At 44.5% G+C, this 16,539-nt stretch overlaps 1 protein-coding gene across 11 annotated transcripts in view; it reads right to left on the bottom strand.

Annotated features, from left to right (window-relative positions):
* Positions 1 to 16,539, bottom strand: part of PPP1R12B (protein phosphatase 1 regulatory subunit 12B) — a 182,070-nt gene that overhangs the window by 15,357 nt on the left and 150,174 nt on the right. For all 11 annotated transcript variants that reach the window (XM_025211373.1, XM_025211374.1, XM_025211372.1 and 8 more), the window contains 5 exons: positions 12,773 to 12,789; positions 11,599 to 11,746; positions 7,918 to 8,022; positions 6,520 to 6,573; positions 5,161 to 5,211 (listed from right to left, as the gene is read on the bottom strand). In XM_025211373.1, the coding sequence (XP_025067158.1) occupies positions 5,161 to 5,211; positions 6,520 to 6,573; positions 7,918 to 8,022; positions 11,599 to 11,746; positions 12,773 to 12,789 (375 nt within the window). The remainder of the gene's footprint in view (positions 1 to 5,160; positions 5,212 to 6,519; positions 6,574 to 7,917; positions 8,023 to 11,598; positions 11,747 to 12,772; positions 12,790 to 16,539) is intronic.

Raw genomic sequence — 16,539 nt, 5'->3', positions numbered from 1 at the left:
ATTATTCTATCAAGAAGGAAAGGGCAAGGATGCTGAGCAAGGGGTAAGCAGGGAGGGGAACAGCTGCAAGAAGAATGAAGAATGTCTTGCATTCAAAAGCTTGTCTAACTATCCCAACTACATAGTTGGTCCAATAAAAGAATTATATCACCCTAAGAAATCCCTGCCTTCAAGCTTCATGTATTTGTTTATTACAACCTGCAAAGCAGCTACTTCTGCTTAACCGTCTTTAATATCCACCAGTACACTTAATTGCATGCATCAGTGAACTTCAGATACCAGGGGCCAAATCTGAGTAATTTATGCTTTCCATGCAATTTCTGCATTTGGTGCACGGAGAAAATTAGTGGGATTTGCAAAGGATTTAGCAGACAGCTAGTATGTGAACAAGCATAGCTTATGCATGAATATCAGAAGTTGAACAACGGCCTTTAAAACACACCCCAGTGAACGCATGCTACAGAACTGGAAAAAAACCATGTTGAAATCCCAAGGAGGTAATATCCTATTTTAGGAAGTGTGTCATAGTCAGTCCCTCATCCATTCAGGCTAAGATGGCACTTTATTATGAGCATTCACACTCATTAGCTAGGTTGTATCAGAACCCTGTCAAAAATTATCTAAACTGACAAGTGTTGGTACATGCACATTAGGGCTGTGCGAAGCTTCGGCCCCTGACTCGATTCGGCAGAGATTCGGTAGCCGAATCTCCAAATCCAAATAGAATCAGAGAACCCTTTAATCTCTCTGAATTGAATCGAAACCCTCCAAATTGATTTGGACATAGAGACAGCTTGAAATGTTTTTTCTACATACCTCTAGGTAGCAGTGCTGCAAGGCACTTTGTGAGTGCTGTGATGCTGGGGCACATGGAGCGTCCCACAGAAGCACAGGGAGCTCCCCAGCACACTTGGCAGCAGACCCGGAACTGGACCAGAAGCACTTTCGGTCTGCTTCCAGGTCTGCCGGGGAGCCCCCCTGGCTCGGTGACTGGTGCCTCCTGGGCCTGGAGGGGGGCACCCGAGGTCCCCCCACAGCTAATAGCCAAGCTGGGGAGGTGTGGCGGGGGGTCCCCCAGTGTGCTCCCTGGCAGACCCGGAAGTACTTCCGGTCCACTTCTGGGTTCTCTGCCGAGCATGTGGAGGGCCCCCCCACACTCATGTGGGACACTCCATCTGCCCCAGCATTGCAGCACTCACGAGTCGTGCCTGCTACCTCAAGGTATGTAGAAAAAACTTTTAAAGCTGTGTCTATGTCCGAATCAGCATCGAATCTTTAGATTCGGATTCAGTCGAATCGGATCAGGGACAGTGATCCGAATCAACAAATTGAATACTGTCCCTGATTTGGGCCAAATCCGAATCGAATAGGGCCCGCTTCGCACACCCCTAATGGACATGCTTGCATACTGCTAGGATGCTAAGAGAACAGCAGTGTCCCTGTCCCTTGTACAATCTTGCGTTAAGGTATTGCGACACTGTCATCACACAACAGTGAGATCCTGCTGATGACAAAGAGAACATAAATGAAATGGAAAGGCACAGATCTGAAAGAGAGAGACTTGCATTTACTTTAGTGTCAATGTTCCAGTTCCAATACACATACAGAACCAAGGCCTCAGGCAGGCTGCAGCCAACTAGGATGGGCTACAGGGAGATGTGTGCACATTCAGAGCAGACAGCTTTCCAAATAACCATGCTTAAAAAAAACCCATAAATAAAAAAAATTAAAAGCCTGGTAACAACTAGAAACCCAGGCCTGCACCAAATGCCAGATCCTAGGTAAGACTTTCGCAATTACTTACTGAAGTGGTTCTTCAACTTTTTGGATTCAAGGCACCCCTCCATAACTTTTGTGATGCGAGTGCACTCAATTTCAAAAACCAATTTATATATTAAAGTGCTTACACCTCCTTACACGGGGGATGAGCAGTAGGGGTGGGAGGAAATCCAGGCAGGGACAAGCATGAGTTTGGTTTATCAGCTTAATTTATCTGCTTATGTCCTCACATTGTGAATCCCTGGCCTACTGTCTGCATAACACATGGCTTCAGGACAGTAGTTATCTCCACCCAGCTGTTCCTTCCCTGAATATACAGTACCTGGTGCCTACATAAGTGGGAAAAATATATTGCTCTGCAGTTTAAAAGGGGCCAAGGCGCACACATCTGCATCAGATGTGGATGCTCACTTCTGCTGCAGATTATGGATAGCTTCAAATGAATGTAATGGAAATTATGCTATCTTGTGTAAAAAGAGATTGGGATAACAAAGGAGTTTTGTACTAAATTCAGTTCTAAAAACACAATTTTTCTTTGTTTACTAAGCAGGTTCCTGGACCCTCAACGAGCTCAGCTCTGTTTTAAGATTTAGTGAGTAAAATTTCATATTACTCTGCCACTGCAGCAAGAGGAAGTATATATGTACAATTCTTTGCACACTTTTTTTCTTTTTAATGTCATCCCCCACCCCTTATTTTTTATTTTTTTGGCAGGGGATGGGGGAGGTATGTCATTAGCATCAGGTTAATCCTATGAAACAGAGAAGGAAAATCCAATGATCCTAAGCAAAGAATGGGAGGAAAAAAAAAGCTTTCCATCATATATCCCAGGCAGTTTGTCTAACTGCCATCTCAGCCCTTACATCCCTAGGGAGTCTGTTGCAAGGGGGTGAAGTCTTTTCAAGTCACTATGCTTGGGGTTGGTCTCCTATCTGATGCAAGAGCAGGAGGGAGGACTATACACCCCTTATTCTTTATGATTTTGCACAGTCTGAGTTCAGTAGGCTAAAATGGTGGGAGTGCACAGGACTAGCAAAGAAATGGAGTTACAGGAGTTGGCAGCAGTGAGACACAGTCACGTAAGTCATAACAACATACTTTTTGTATCACAAACATAATTTCCAAGGTCAGTAAGCACTGATTCTCTCCCTTTAAGGCAAAATATTATGCTGGTATCAAATAGCCTTGCTAAGTCTCAAGTGCTTGCAAACATTGCCTTATTTAAAAATGTCTAGCTCAGCATTTTAAACCTTCTTTTAATAAGTGGCTGACAGCAAAGAAATATGCTACAGCTCATCTAAGTGCTGACAGCATTCTTAAGAAGTTTCCTTATGAATAACAAGTTGAAGCACAATGGCACCACAGTAAAGATCCTTTCAGAGTCAGCATTTATATGTTCTGTTAACACAAGGTCACCAACTGGTTTTCCAGGGAGGAGCAGACGTGAAGCTTGGAATGGTTAAAACAGTTGTTGTAAAGCCTAAATGTCAACAGCAGCATGATGCGCTAAAGCACACAAAACTGGCAGGCCCAATACAGGGTGTGAATTTTCCTGTTTATGGGTTTAGTTGGCCCTAATACACTCCAAGTTGCTAAAGAACTGCTTTTTCCTAAAGAAAAAATGAACACATTTGTAATGCCAACACTGTTGCTGTAAAATTACAGGAAAGCAGTTAATCAAACAGAACAAAACAATAAACACAAATGGTTTCTTTAGCATGAAATCTTCATTACTATGCTGAATATGTATAGCATTTTTAATAAGCACATCCAATCTTTCCCCCTCCATTCTCATTCTAGTTCATAAGTGTGTATGTTTTATTTTTCAGCAGACTAATATTTGAAGATCTTTTAGATCAAGAGTTCCCAAAGTTGAGCTACTTCAAAAGGGACAGTCCTGGGCAATGGGCCACATCCAAGGGGCTTGTGGATCCCATTTTGCCTGTGGGTCACACTTTGATAACCCCTCTTTCAGAATGAATTAAGTCCACCCAGAACAGATGATTTATCTGGAATGAATACTTAAATTGGGGGTTCTGCATTTGACCTATTCTGTTTTAGTGCTTACACTACACATCCATGCTCCTCATTGGGGTGTCTGACTTTTTGTCAACGTGCAGATGTGACAGTGTTCTAATGTGGCATCTTTGGGACACTTATCTTCCCTGCCGCTAGCACCATAACTCCCAACCCCTGCCTTCAGAGGATAAAGGAAAAAGGCATGTTAGTTTCAGCCTAAGCAGTTGTAAAACACTTCACGGCTAATTATGCTCAGTAAAGCTGCGAAGCTTAATTTCAACAGACTCACAAAATTGGAACCATCTACAGGAAAGCAGGAAATAGCTTTCGTCATTGCTGTGCTAGGTTATAGGGTCAGCAGCTCTCAGCCCCAAAATAGAGAATCCCCTTTTCCGTTTAAAGTGATAAAACTAAGTCCCACTTGGATGGCATTCAATAGGAAAGAACCCATGTGGAGAGGGAATAAAGAGGTGCATTTTGCAAACATGAGCATTAGTGTTTGCATAAGATGAGGTAGCACTGCAAAAATCAGTTTAAAGTGTTAGGTTAGCAAAGGCAGCACAACATGCTGCCTCCCCAGCTGACTCAGCAGTGGTACCTGACAGATCAGCACTCACAGCCTTCTGAGCCATGACAATGTGGGGATAACTGTCCTTCAAAGTTACTGACTGAAAACAGAAGTAGCAGAACAAATGAGTGGGTGGAGGAGGAAACCTCCAGTTCTGATAGGGCACATGCTGCTGAGCATCCTTGTAGCTGCCAAGTGGGATGAGAGAGAACAAAATTCTCTTTCTGCAATTCTATTCTAGGAAGACTCATTGAAACAGCTTTCTAGCAACTTGCTTTAGGAAGAAAGGGCAGAAGTGATGTCATTGAAATTCTCTCCCCCTTCTCCCCTCCCAGCTGCTGATTCTGGCTTGGCAAAAAAAAGCATACACACCTCTCTGAGAAAGTCCTGTTACTTTCTGGACCAAAGGGCAAAACATCAAGGGCCTAACTTTAGCCTGCATTACTGCATCAGAGAACACGGGATCAACACACAAAAGCTCACCTCTGATACCACAAGAGCTTAGTTTCAGAAGTACTCGGGGTTAGCCTTTAATGTTATGGGATCAAAACAGCAGAGTCCCCATATGTAAAAGAATCAACTGAGCAATAATTTAGCAGTTATTAATGTCCCATGTTCTGAGAACATGGGCATTAATACAACATGATAGCTTAAAGGGACACACACAGAAAGTCATCTGTGCACCTCCTCCAATGCAATATGCAGCATTAGTATGCCTTTATTGCACGGCAACTCTTATATTCATTAACAAAAAGCACAAAAGGGAATAACAAAGGAAGCAAATTCTTCCATACCTTCACCTCCTCCTCCATTTCAGAGAGTCTCCGCTCAAGGGCTCGCTTCTCCTGTTTAGAAACCATTAAAAAAAATACCAATGATCATGCAACAGGTTAAAGAAAAAAACCTTTTTTCTCTCTGAAGGAAAATAGTACTTTATATTTCTATAGACACACTCATAGGAAAGCATTCAAATACATTTTATAAATGGCATAAATAAATGGCATCACTGGGACAGAATGTGTCAACTGTTAAACTGACATGCAGTATGTACAATTGAAGTCACAGGGGGACTTCAGGGAGCCAGAAGACTATACTTCTTGAATTAACTTGCACCATGGGATGAACACAATTTTTAAGGCTTCTTTCTGAAGAGCTGACTTGAGCTTTCTCACACCACTACTTGCTGTATCTACATATTTACTAAAGAAATCTTAACCTATTATTAACTAAGCTTAGATTGCATGTCAGAGAGAAAAAAGAAATCATAACCTCCTAACTATACAAATAATAGGAAATGGGACATGCTGGTTAAGGATGCGGTGAAATCTCCATCACAGGTTTGTGAGAAGAGATCTGGGATAGCAAAGGACTGTCCATCTAGCAGCATCTGTGAGGGTGTAGGGAGGAGGCAGTGGGTTGGATGACCTTTGAGGTTCTTTCCAAACCCATGATTCAAGGCTCACCCTCCTCACAGGACAGATCTGATGGGACAAGCTGCAGGCCAAGGAGAAATCAAATTTTGTTACGGACCAAACTTAAGTGTGCCTAAATGAGATCTTCTTTGAAAGAGAGGTGACAGACTCTGGCATGTGTTTTAATGCAAGTAATTCAGGTTTTTTACTTCTGGAACTGGATTTAAACATACAGTTCTCACAAGCAGCAGAAGCTCACAAAATCTAATTTATGAAACAGTTTAAACAAAAGGTTTAAAGGTTACAATTTAGACAAGACTTGCAATTCAAGTCTGATCTGCTACAATGAATTTGACTGCTCAGAAAGGAAGAGCTTACAGGTTCATATTTCAAGGTATAATAAGGCAATACCAACTTGACTGGAAAGGATTTTTTGCTGAGATAGGTTTTTTTGTTAACTAGGAGGGCATGGAAACAATTGCACAATGAGCCGATAACCCTTCAGCACCACAAAAAGAGATTTGTGGCTCTGCAGCATCTTGTGACAAGGTAAAAGAAACTGCACTATGGTTTTACACCGTTTGGGAAGCCAAAAAGATCAAAACTCAAATATTACAAATTCAGCTTCCTGGAGCAGTTGTGAAATATTTAATTAAATACTTTCTTTCCAGATAATAATAGAATACATCCTCAGAGGCTTAGGAATCAGAGAACAGGATTGAGAAAAAAGTAGATACGTACCCTTTTCTCCATCTCCATCATACTCGATCGGTCAGAGGTTTTTTCCTGTTTCTGCTATTTAAGTTAAAAATAGAAACTTATTAAAATAGAGCAGCAAGCATAGGAGAAAGCAAGAGGGGAACATGGAGAGTCTCCATACCCACTTGCCTGGAAAGAAAGATGTCTTGACACAACAGTTTGTCACAAGCTCTACCCCCGGGGCACATGGGCTGCCATAAACATTTTCTTGTGTTTTGTTGTACTGATACGGCAGGTGTGGTCTTGTTGGAAAGCCTGCATTATGCTGTATCCATTTACACTGCTTTTATCACTGTACAGATGTTATGCTGTCTATGCATATCTTTATAATTTTGGACATGGTTTAGCCAAGGGACTATGGCATGCATACTTAAGGACAATTGCCACTCCCAGACTGGCAGAAGGAGCTCCCAGATAGGCAGAAGGAGATGTTACTGAGTTGGGCACCCAAGGCATGGTCTTCCAATAATGAAGAAACTAAATCCTCTATAGAAAAGGCATCTGAGAGAAATGGCCCATCAGCCAGAAGAATTCCAGCTTTCTCTAGGAGACCAGACATTTCTGGAGGAGTCTGGTGATTCATGAGCAATCACAATAAGATTGATGGATGGGGGAAGGGGCTGACTGGGGGGGGTTTGTTTTTTTTAAGTTATCATAGTCATGGGTCCTTGGATTCTTTCCTCCTGTGCACCCCCCTTAGGTGGAGAAGGGTCCAAAGCCTCAGCAGCCAGAGCTGGCACAATCAGCAGGAAGCCTGACTTCTGATGATACTGGCAGACCTCTCGGGAGAGCTAGGGTATAGCCAGACAAGAGGTTAGTTGTCTTGTTTTTCTGTCTGTAAATGTATGGTCAATTTTGCTTATATAATTCTTTTGTCCTACATAATAAATCCTTCTGTTGCTTTGTCTCCTTAATAGCTGCCTGTGGAGAGAGCAAATCTTATCTCTGGGTAAGTGACATTCCCCCATTCTAGGGAAAGGGGCACCTAAAATTTCTTTCCCAACCCAAAGGGGAGGCCACCTAGAGCTGGCAGATTCCCTTTCTGCAGCAGGTCCAGCATAAGGGCAGCTGAACTGTGGCTTGCAGAGATAAGGAGTTATCCCAGAGCAACCTCAGTCTGATCCTTCGGACAAGCAGTGCGACAGTGGGTAGAAACTCAGGGCCCTGGGGGTGCTCCACAGACAGGTTTGACATAGTAACTAATCTAGACACAATCATACTTTGCCCTTCTACTACATCTTTCTACAGAATCCAAACCGTATGACAGCAAAGTACTATGTTCCTTTACAGAAAGTACACTGGCTCTTCCCTCAGGGTCATGAACTGATACCCATTCCTCCATCTTTATCTCACCATTCCTTGGGCTGCTTTTCTCCTCACCTGGGTTGCTTTTTCCAGTTTTGATTTGATATCAGCCAGCTCCAACTGGGCTTCCTGCAGTTTTGATTTCAACTTCTGGTTTTCAGACAGGGCACTTTCATAGAGCTGAAGCAGGAAACAAGATACACAAGTCAATGAGACTGCTCTAGAATTACGACAAGAGCCTCAGTCTAACAGTCACAGCTTCAGGCCATATGTTTGTGCATGTATACACACAGACAAACATACATGTTGCTTTAAAACCTGCAGCTATCATTATTTAGGGCTAGGGACCAACTCCTGCAAGCAATCCAGTATATTCTGAAGAGGGACAAAGGGGCTCAGTTTCTCTGCCCATGGCTCCTTAAAGGAGATGATCACACTGAAAAATCCTTCACAAATGTTGCAGTTTTAAAGCCACAGCCAATGGACAAATGAAAGGGAACAATTTTACATCAAGTAACCTACTCACCATAGTAAAATACATAGTTTCAACAGACCATTTCAGTGAGCTCACTGAACATACCTAAAGCTGTAACTATTGAGTTCACCCAATATAACCTAACTGAGCATGTACACTTTCATTTCAAAAGAGGAGAAAAAGGGCAGAGAGTCAAAGGAGACAGAGGGGAGAGACAGACAGAGACAGAAGGGAGAGGGGGAGAGAGAGAGAGAGAGAGAGAGAGAGAGAGAGAGAGAGAGAGAGAGAGAGACTTTTGATTTTTTTTACGTTTTATTACACAAATATTAAAAACAAATGGTGAAAGTGCAAAGTGTGTGGAATTCCCAAAGGTCCCACATGAAAAATGCTTGTCGGTGACAAAAATACCATGTCACCAGAGGTTGGAACCTCTCCCCCAGGCCTCTCATGGGGTTATACATGGAGATGTCCATCTTCCATCTTGCAGAGGGTCCTTTCGAGGGCCAGCATGATGCAAAATGCTTCAAGTTGGTTGCAAGATGAAGAGTCCAAATTCAAATGATAGCATGCATCTGGACCAGGAGGTGGAAGAGTTGGAGGGATGGCCCCTGTAAGCAAGTTTCTGAAGCTTTTCAGAGTCACCATCTTGTCCTTGCCCAGCAGCAAGTTGACCAGGCAGATCATGCTCCTCTTGGCTACTTGGTATGGGATAAAGATGATGTACAGTCTCATATAAGTTCAAGTCCAGTGTGCCAAAGAGGATGCTGAAGGCAGCAAAGAGTGGCAGCAGGTGGGGGCAGTCCAGGAAGGCATAGAAGAGCATCTCTTCTACCTCCTCCTCACAGAAAGAGCAGCCCACCAATGCTGCCAGGTTTAAGTGGTGAACGTAAGTGTCCATGGCCAAGGCCCCAAGCAGCAGCTACCACTGGAAGTCACCAGTTCTCTTAGCAATGGGCAACTTGTACAGGGTGCCTCAGGCTGGGGAGGTTTGCTTTGGTATTACTGTCAGTAGGTGCTGCCTCCAAGTCACATCAGGGCAGGCTGTGAGGACATGGGCCTGATGTACTTTGACTGCCCATGTGTACAGTGTCTTCTCAGATAAGATCTCAAGGCAGATCCCTTCACTGTTCTTGCTGGGCACAGGGAGGGACAGCAGAATGCTGGGTTCACCTGTGCACGGCCAGAGAAACAGACAGTGATAGAGCAAGTTGTCACTGAAGAGGACTTGTCATGTGCTGAGATGGTCTTTTAGGACAACAAGTCTTCTAGGGCAACATGCAGGGAGGGAAGTTTTCACTTCAGCCAAGGGGACAGAGTGCAGGCCCAGCTGGTCAGCTGGGGCTTTGGCCAAGAGCTAGATAGACCAGGCTGAGTTTAAGAGGTGAGTCAGCTTGACAGTGTGCAACCAGAGAAGCAATGAGGCTTCTGGGGGAGAGGCTGAGACCGTGACAGAGAGGAGAGCCACAGCAAGAAGAGAATTTTGACTTGTTAAACCTTTATTATACAAGTATTAGAAACAAATTGTGAAAATGCAAATTGTGGGCCCCTGGGGCCAAGCATCAAACACCTGTCAGCAAAAATAAACTAAAAACCAAAAATACCCCCCCCAAAATAAAAACCCATGTCACCAGACATTGAAGCCCTCTCCCCAAGGCCTCTCATTGGGTTACACATGTAGAACCAGCTATCCATCTTCCACCTTGCAAAGGCCCCCCTCGACGGCCAGTATTATGCAAACTGCTTCACATTTGGTTGCAAGATGAAGAGTCCAAATTCAAAAGGTAACGTGTGCCTAGACCAAGAAGTGCAAGAGTTGGAGGGCATCATCAAAGCTGGTCCCTGTAAACAAGTTTCTGAAGCTTTTCAGAGTCGCCATCTTGGCCTGACCTAACAAGAAAGGAAGTTGGTCAGGCAGATCATGCTCCTCTTGGATACTTGGTACAGGATAAAGATGCACACAGTCTTAGAGAAGTTCATGTCTAGCATGCCAAAGAGGATGCTGAGTGCAGCAAAGAGCAGCAGCAGGCAGAGGCAGTCCAGGAAGGCATGAAAAAGAGTGTCCTCCTCCTTCAGAAAGGACAGGCCAACAATGCCGCTGGGTCTAAGTGGCAGACAAAAGTGCCTATGGCCAGGGCCCCATGCAGCAGCTACCATGGGAGGTCACAAGTCTTCTTAGCAATGGGTAGCTTGTACAGGGTGCACCAGACCAGGTGGGCTTGTTCTGCTGTTGCTACCACCAGAGAGAGAAAAAAAAATGGCGCTCCCATTCAATTCCTAAATCCACTGAGGTTTTCTGTTTCAGAGAGACATGGCAACTGCATTTAGGCAAACAGTGCTGGAATACTATGAGTCCTGAATATTGACTGGCTCTTTAGGACATTCCCATTAATAACCTGGATGGATTTCTCTTATACAGCTGCATATTTATAAAACTAGGATGAAGTACCTCTCAGTAGTAAACCCGTAGGGAAATTAAGATAATTCTATCCATTTACCTTTCATATAGTTTTGCTGCTCTTCTATGCATGTGTGCAATCTGGGAGCATATTAAGACTCATTTTATCCTTTAATATTAATTTTTTCAAGGATTAAATCAAACATGGGAAAAATGTAAATTGAAGAGGGCACTGTGACTCGCAAGGATATCTTTTCTTATGTAGTGCTATTCTTCATCTACATTTCCCATGTCTGCTCCTCCCCATAAAAACAGCTTAGGTTTCATACTCATGCAAATTCAAAACAGATGAGGTACATCATGAAAATCAACTGGTTACAAACACTAAGCAAATATTATCAAGTGATAACGCCAAGCAAGCCTTGCCCAAAAGGCAATAGCTGCATGTTAAACAGCAGTGTCTGCCATTTGAGAAGTATAGATGAAGTACACACATACACACGTCATTTAAAAAAAAAGCAAACTCACTCAGGCCAGAGCACATTTTCAGTCTGTTTGCATCCCTAACCCTCCATTCCTACATATTTCACTTTCACAGCTTTCCTTGATTTTCTTGCTCCTTCTTCAGGGCTGTAAAGAACAGCGAAGTGATGCACTTGAACAAGCTTTCCGCGATTCTAGTACAGAGTGAATTCAAGAGAAAGAAGCTCAGCTTAAAGCAGGATCCCCTTGCAAACAGAAGGGCTGTTGAATAGGCCATTGCTGAAAACATCTGCCCTTTTTTGTTCCTTCTCAGCTCCTCTTGTTAAAACCCAGGTTTCTGACAGAAGGCTACAACTAGAATAGGCAGTTGTAGTGTAAAACAGCACAACTAAAGCAGCCCTACCTTTTTATAGTCCCTGTTACTCTCGTCCTCTGTTCTGGCACTGAGAGAGGCCAATCGGTTCTCTCTCCGGGTGTAGGCACTGGAGCGGCTGGAGGCACGATCGCTGTAGGAGTCACTGGTGGTAGGGTTCGTACCTGCCAATTCCAACCTAAACACATAAGGGCTGACACTTAAAGAACAGTCTGAGAACACTTGAAATGCTGTCAGTATGAACGTGACTGGTCAGGGCTCAAGCCTTCTGGAAAAATACCTGCCAGACCGCTCAAAGAAATCATTATTCAAGTGTTGCTGATAGTATTCAGGGTCTCTCAAAGCAAACAGTTTAAAATGAAGTTCACATGAGGAATCTCTGACTGATGAAGGCCAACTGGCCACCTAATTTTTAGAAAAACTCAGAGCAGTGGTAATTGGGCCCAGCCTCTCCAGGGCAGCACCTGCTTCCAATCTTTTCCTTGAAGTTATGGTTCTGTCCGGATGATAGGGTGGATTCCCCACTCGCCCAGCTAATGGGGATCTAGGCATCCTCCACTGGGTGACCTCTCACACATACACACATGATCTGGAAGGACTACCAAACAAACAGACAGGTAACAGGGAAAGAAATGGTTTATTTCCCTTAAATAAGCTGAATAATCAGTGACTTCAAGAGAATAAAAGTGACTCGGAAGTTCACTTGAGGCAAGAACCTTACCCTGGGCAACCTGCTTTGGAATCAAGGTTTGGTCTAAGGTGCACCTCCAAATTTATTTTTTATGGAGGTAATGAGTGGGACCTGGGAAGCCTGAGCTGAGTTGAGTCAGGCTGGGTTGTGGGGGTGGGAGGGAAAGAAGGAGGAAGACACTGATTTAGGTTAGAGGCAGGGAAGCAGAAGTGAGTGGGGTGGATTGGTTTTGAACTTTTGGATAATGTGTGCATGTGAGCTTGTTTTGCTATACTATCTTCTTTTCATATCTTACTCTGTTTTCATAACGTATTTTGGCTTTTAATGTAAGAAGCCACTCTGAGCCTTGGAGGGGGTAGGGGCAGGGAGAGGGTGGAGGAAGATGGCCTATCAATCAAATCAACGGATAAGCAGTTTATGCTACTCATTTTATGTACTGTGAAACCAGGAGGCAACATACATGCATCTTGTTTATACATATTAATTAGAAAGTATGTAAGGGAAAACTCTTACCTGGAAAGTCTTTCATGCTAAAGGAAGAAGGAAAACAAAAGGGGAAAAACAGGATTAGCAATTAGCAGAATTAATATTTCAAGTGAAACACTGCAGTAATGGCATTTAGGAGTAATTTTTAGTCTTGAAATCAAGTGGCCAGAGGCCCATTTAGCTATCACATACACAAATCGTAACTTCCTGATCTTTGCCCATAACCTCTTGATCTCTTTGGCTTCACTGAAACACTTTAGATTTCATTCCTTTCTACATAAGGTGAACGTTAACAGACAAGTTTGGTCAAATTGTAATTTAAAAAAGAATTGCAATGTTTTGTGGCTGATGCCAAGGGGAAACCGAAGCCTAATGACAGTGCATATAAAATACAGACCAGGATCCAAGACTACTCTGAATTTAAGACAACCCCCCATAATTAGATTCTATACATGGAAAATTTGTGAATTTGTCCTCTACATCGTTGCAGCAAAGAAAGTAGCAGTAAGGAGGCAGGGAGTGAGGGAGTCAAGCAGCCTGACTGCTGCCTCTTTCCTCCTGTACCTCATACCCTGCTGCCTGTCCACCTCTGCCCCACAGCATGTACCTCCGTGTTGCCTCGTACACTATTTTCCCCCTGCCACTTCTCCCCACCTGCCTGCCCCTTTCCCTCCACTGCTGCTTACCCTCCGTTGCAGCTCCAGCTCTGGCCCAAGACACAGAACACACAGCCTCTACCCAGACAGGTTGTGGCAGCTGTAATGGCAGCAGCCCTAGGATTGTGATGGAGCTGGAGCTGAAGCTGAAACTGGAGCTGCCACCACTGCTGCTGGGCAGGAGCCAGCATATGCTCCGTGTTCTGGGCTGGAGCTGCAGTTAAGGGTAGGGGGCGGGGGGAGGCACAGGGCAGGGCAGGGCAGAGGTGAAGCTAGGATGGCTACTTATGCATTCCCAAAATACAGGATACAGGCAGCCCCTGTTTAACGCGTTTTGATTCGTGCTATTTCTCTACAGCACTCATTTAAAATTGATACCTGGTTTCACTGAGCGCTCAGCAAGTTTTGCTATAGTGCTCAGTGGAATCAGCAAGTTTTGGCAGGAAGGTGGGGAGAAGCAGCGGTGGCGGCGGCAGCAGCAAGTGTGGTGAGTGGCAGTGAGTGGGGGCGTGGGTATGAGAATGGGGGGTGGGGAGAAGCCAGGCACGGCTGGTGAATACAGACTGGTGGGGCAGTAGAGCCAGCCAGGAGCGGGGTGGGGTTTACAGCTGGCCAGGCACGTAGTGGGGACTACTACCAGCCGGCTGCAAAAATCCCAGCCGGCTGCAAAAATCCACCCTGCTCCTGTGGGATGCTCCACCACCTGAGTTCACCACTTAAAGCATTGGAGATGGGGAGGAGTGCGGGGCCTGTGGGTCCTGCACCCAGGGTGGGGCAGCAAGAGTGCGGGGCCTGGGGCCAGGACTGGCAGGGGCCCATGCCCAGAGCAGGGCACCCAGCACATGGGGTGAGAAGTGGCACCAACCAATTACCTATATTTACATTCATTTGTATGGGCAAATGGATTTCACTTTGCAGTGTTTCACTTAACCCTTGGTTTTTCTGGAACCAATTAAGAGCACTAAGCAGAGGTTGCTTTGAATCCCCTTGGTGGGGGGGGGGGGGGGGGTCCTACTGGCTCCTATGGCCAATCAGTGGTGAGGGGCAGGGCTGCCACCTCCTCAACCAATCAGAAATGAGCAGTGGAACCACCATGACCCTTGGCCAATCAGCAGTAAGGGGTGGGACCATTACAAAAAGACCAACTCTCTCCCTCCCTCCCTGGTTGGCTTGGAACCCTGTTCTTCCTGGCTGTGTACCACTATACCTCTAGACACAGCCAATAGAATTGCAAGGACAAATGACTGACATGTATTTCCACCAATTAACTAAAATACAGAATTTTTGCAGTCCATTCCTCATTTAGAAATGGACAGGGAATAAAGAGTTTAAAAAAAAAAAAAAAAAAGGCTGGTCTGATATAAAACAGGACCTATGGCCACCCTAGGTGGGGATTAGAGTAAGTACACTTGTTGGGGATTAGAGTAAGTACACTATGTCTGTAGCAGGTATCCCACTGTAATCACTGAGAGCAGAGGAAGTTCTAGGTCAGTTGCACATATTTAGTATTTCCTCTAATCTAGTTCACATTAGACAGACATGAATTCTTCCCCTACAAAGGTTAACAACAGCTAAGAGACAGGAGGTCATACGAGGAGAGGCTGAAAGACTTGGGACTGTTCGGCCTGGAGAAGACTCAGAGGTGACTTAATTGCAGCCTATAAGTATATTAGCGGCATACATCAGGGCCTGGGGGAACATCTGTTCACCTAGGCCCCCCAGGGGAAGACAAGAAACAACAGGCACAAACTGACTGCAGATCACTTCAGATTGGACATAAGGAAAAACGTATTTACAAGTCAAGTGCTGAGGGTGTGGAACAGACTCCCTGCCCCAGAGATGGTACAGTCACCCATCCTGGCGATCTTCAAAAAGTGTCTTGATGCTCACTTTGGTGGGGTAATCTGACCCCAGCAGTCTTTCCTGCCCAAGTGCAGGGGGGCTGGACCCAATGATCTTGTGAGCTCTTTTCCAGCCCCTAACATCTATGAATCTATGAAAAGATTTTACCTCTCTTTAACTGCAAGCCTAAAGCAGCTATTTCTGAAGACTGCTAGTTAATTTTTGCAGAACCCAAAAATCTGACCCACAGGGACATCATAAATGGAATAATTCACAAAGGTTTGGTTGTCTCATCTTCTTCTGTTTCACACTAATTGGTTTGTATACTCATTTCTAAATCAGTGCATGCCTTCTAGCTCTGGTGGAAGAAATGTCCAGTGAGTCACGTGAATAACAAAGAATAATAGAGTCCTCTTCCCATCTCCTGGGTATGTATTAAAACTCTGGAAATCCACAAATAGCTATCACTTCTCCTGGGAGTAGAAAGATTCTCACTTTTCAGAAGCCAGGTGTGAATGCAAAGCTCTAAAAGTTGCAGGAGGTTCATGAATGGGGTGGAGGTTCTACACTGGGGGCAAGGTTGGGAATTCCTGGTGCAGAATACATTGTGCCTCCTTTCCCCTACAATTTCAACTGACCTCCAAACTACTTGAGTTCTATTCTTAGTGCTACATTTGTTACAAACCACTTGCACTCAAGCCAAGGACAACTTCAGCCAATTTAAGCACAAAATAAATCAAAGGATGGTTTTGCTTGGCACTATAACTTGACAGAGGTTACCTGTGGTAAGCCATGTTTGTTAGTAAGAATTCTGTGGGTTGGAAGGTTCTCCATTATATACAAGTGCAGAAGTCAAATGGTAGCAGCAAAAATGATATGCAACATGACTCCACAGTACTCAAAATCCTCAAAAGCAGAATTTGAGTGTTGTTGTAGAGGCCTCTCTCTTCAGAGGCACAGAAGAGAGTGCAAGGGGGGGGGGAGTGGAGTGGGGAGCACTGCATTTATTCAATACAACATGCATCTTTTTTGCCCCCAAAATAGCTGCTGGAAATAGGAGTGCAGAGCTTAAACAGGGAAGTGCTGGGGGAAGACGGCTCAGTCATGAGGAAGGTATACTTTCTGGTCCCTCTGAGCCAGGTGGGCAGTCAGAGGTGCCTACCAAATTTGCTGAGGGCTAGCTGGCTGGCACAGAGAAGCCTGGCAGTCTGACTCCAGTAGGATTGGGTCCTCACCTGATATGGTGGCTGGTACCACTGACTAAGCCAAATTCCTTGGCCTCTCTTCTCTTTTCAA

This window comes from Alligator sinensis, unplaced genomic scaffold (assembly GCF_000455745.1).
Source record: "Alligator sinensis unplaced genomic scaffold, ASM45574v1 scaffold773_1, whole genome shotgun sequence".
Taxonomy (NCBI): domain Eukaryota; kingdom Metazoa; phylum Chordata; order Crocodylia; family Alligatoridae; genus Alligator; species Alligator sinensis.
The sequence above is the reverse complement of the archived record's forward strand: the minus strand, read 5'-3'. Positions and strand labels throughout refer to the sequence as shown.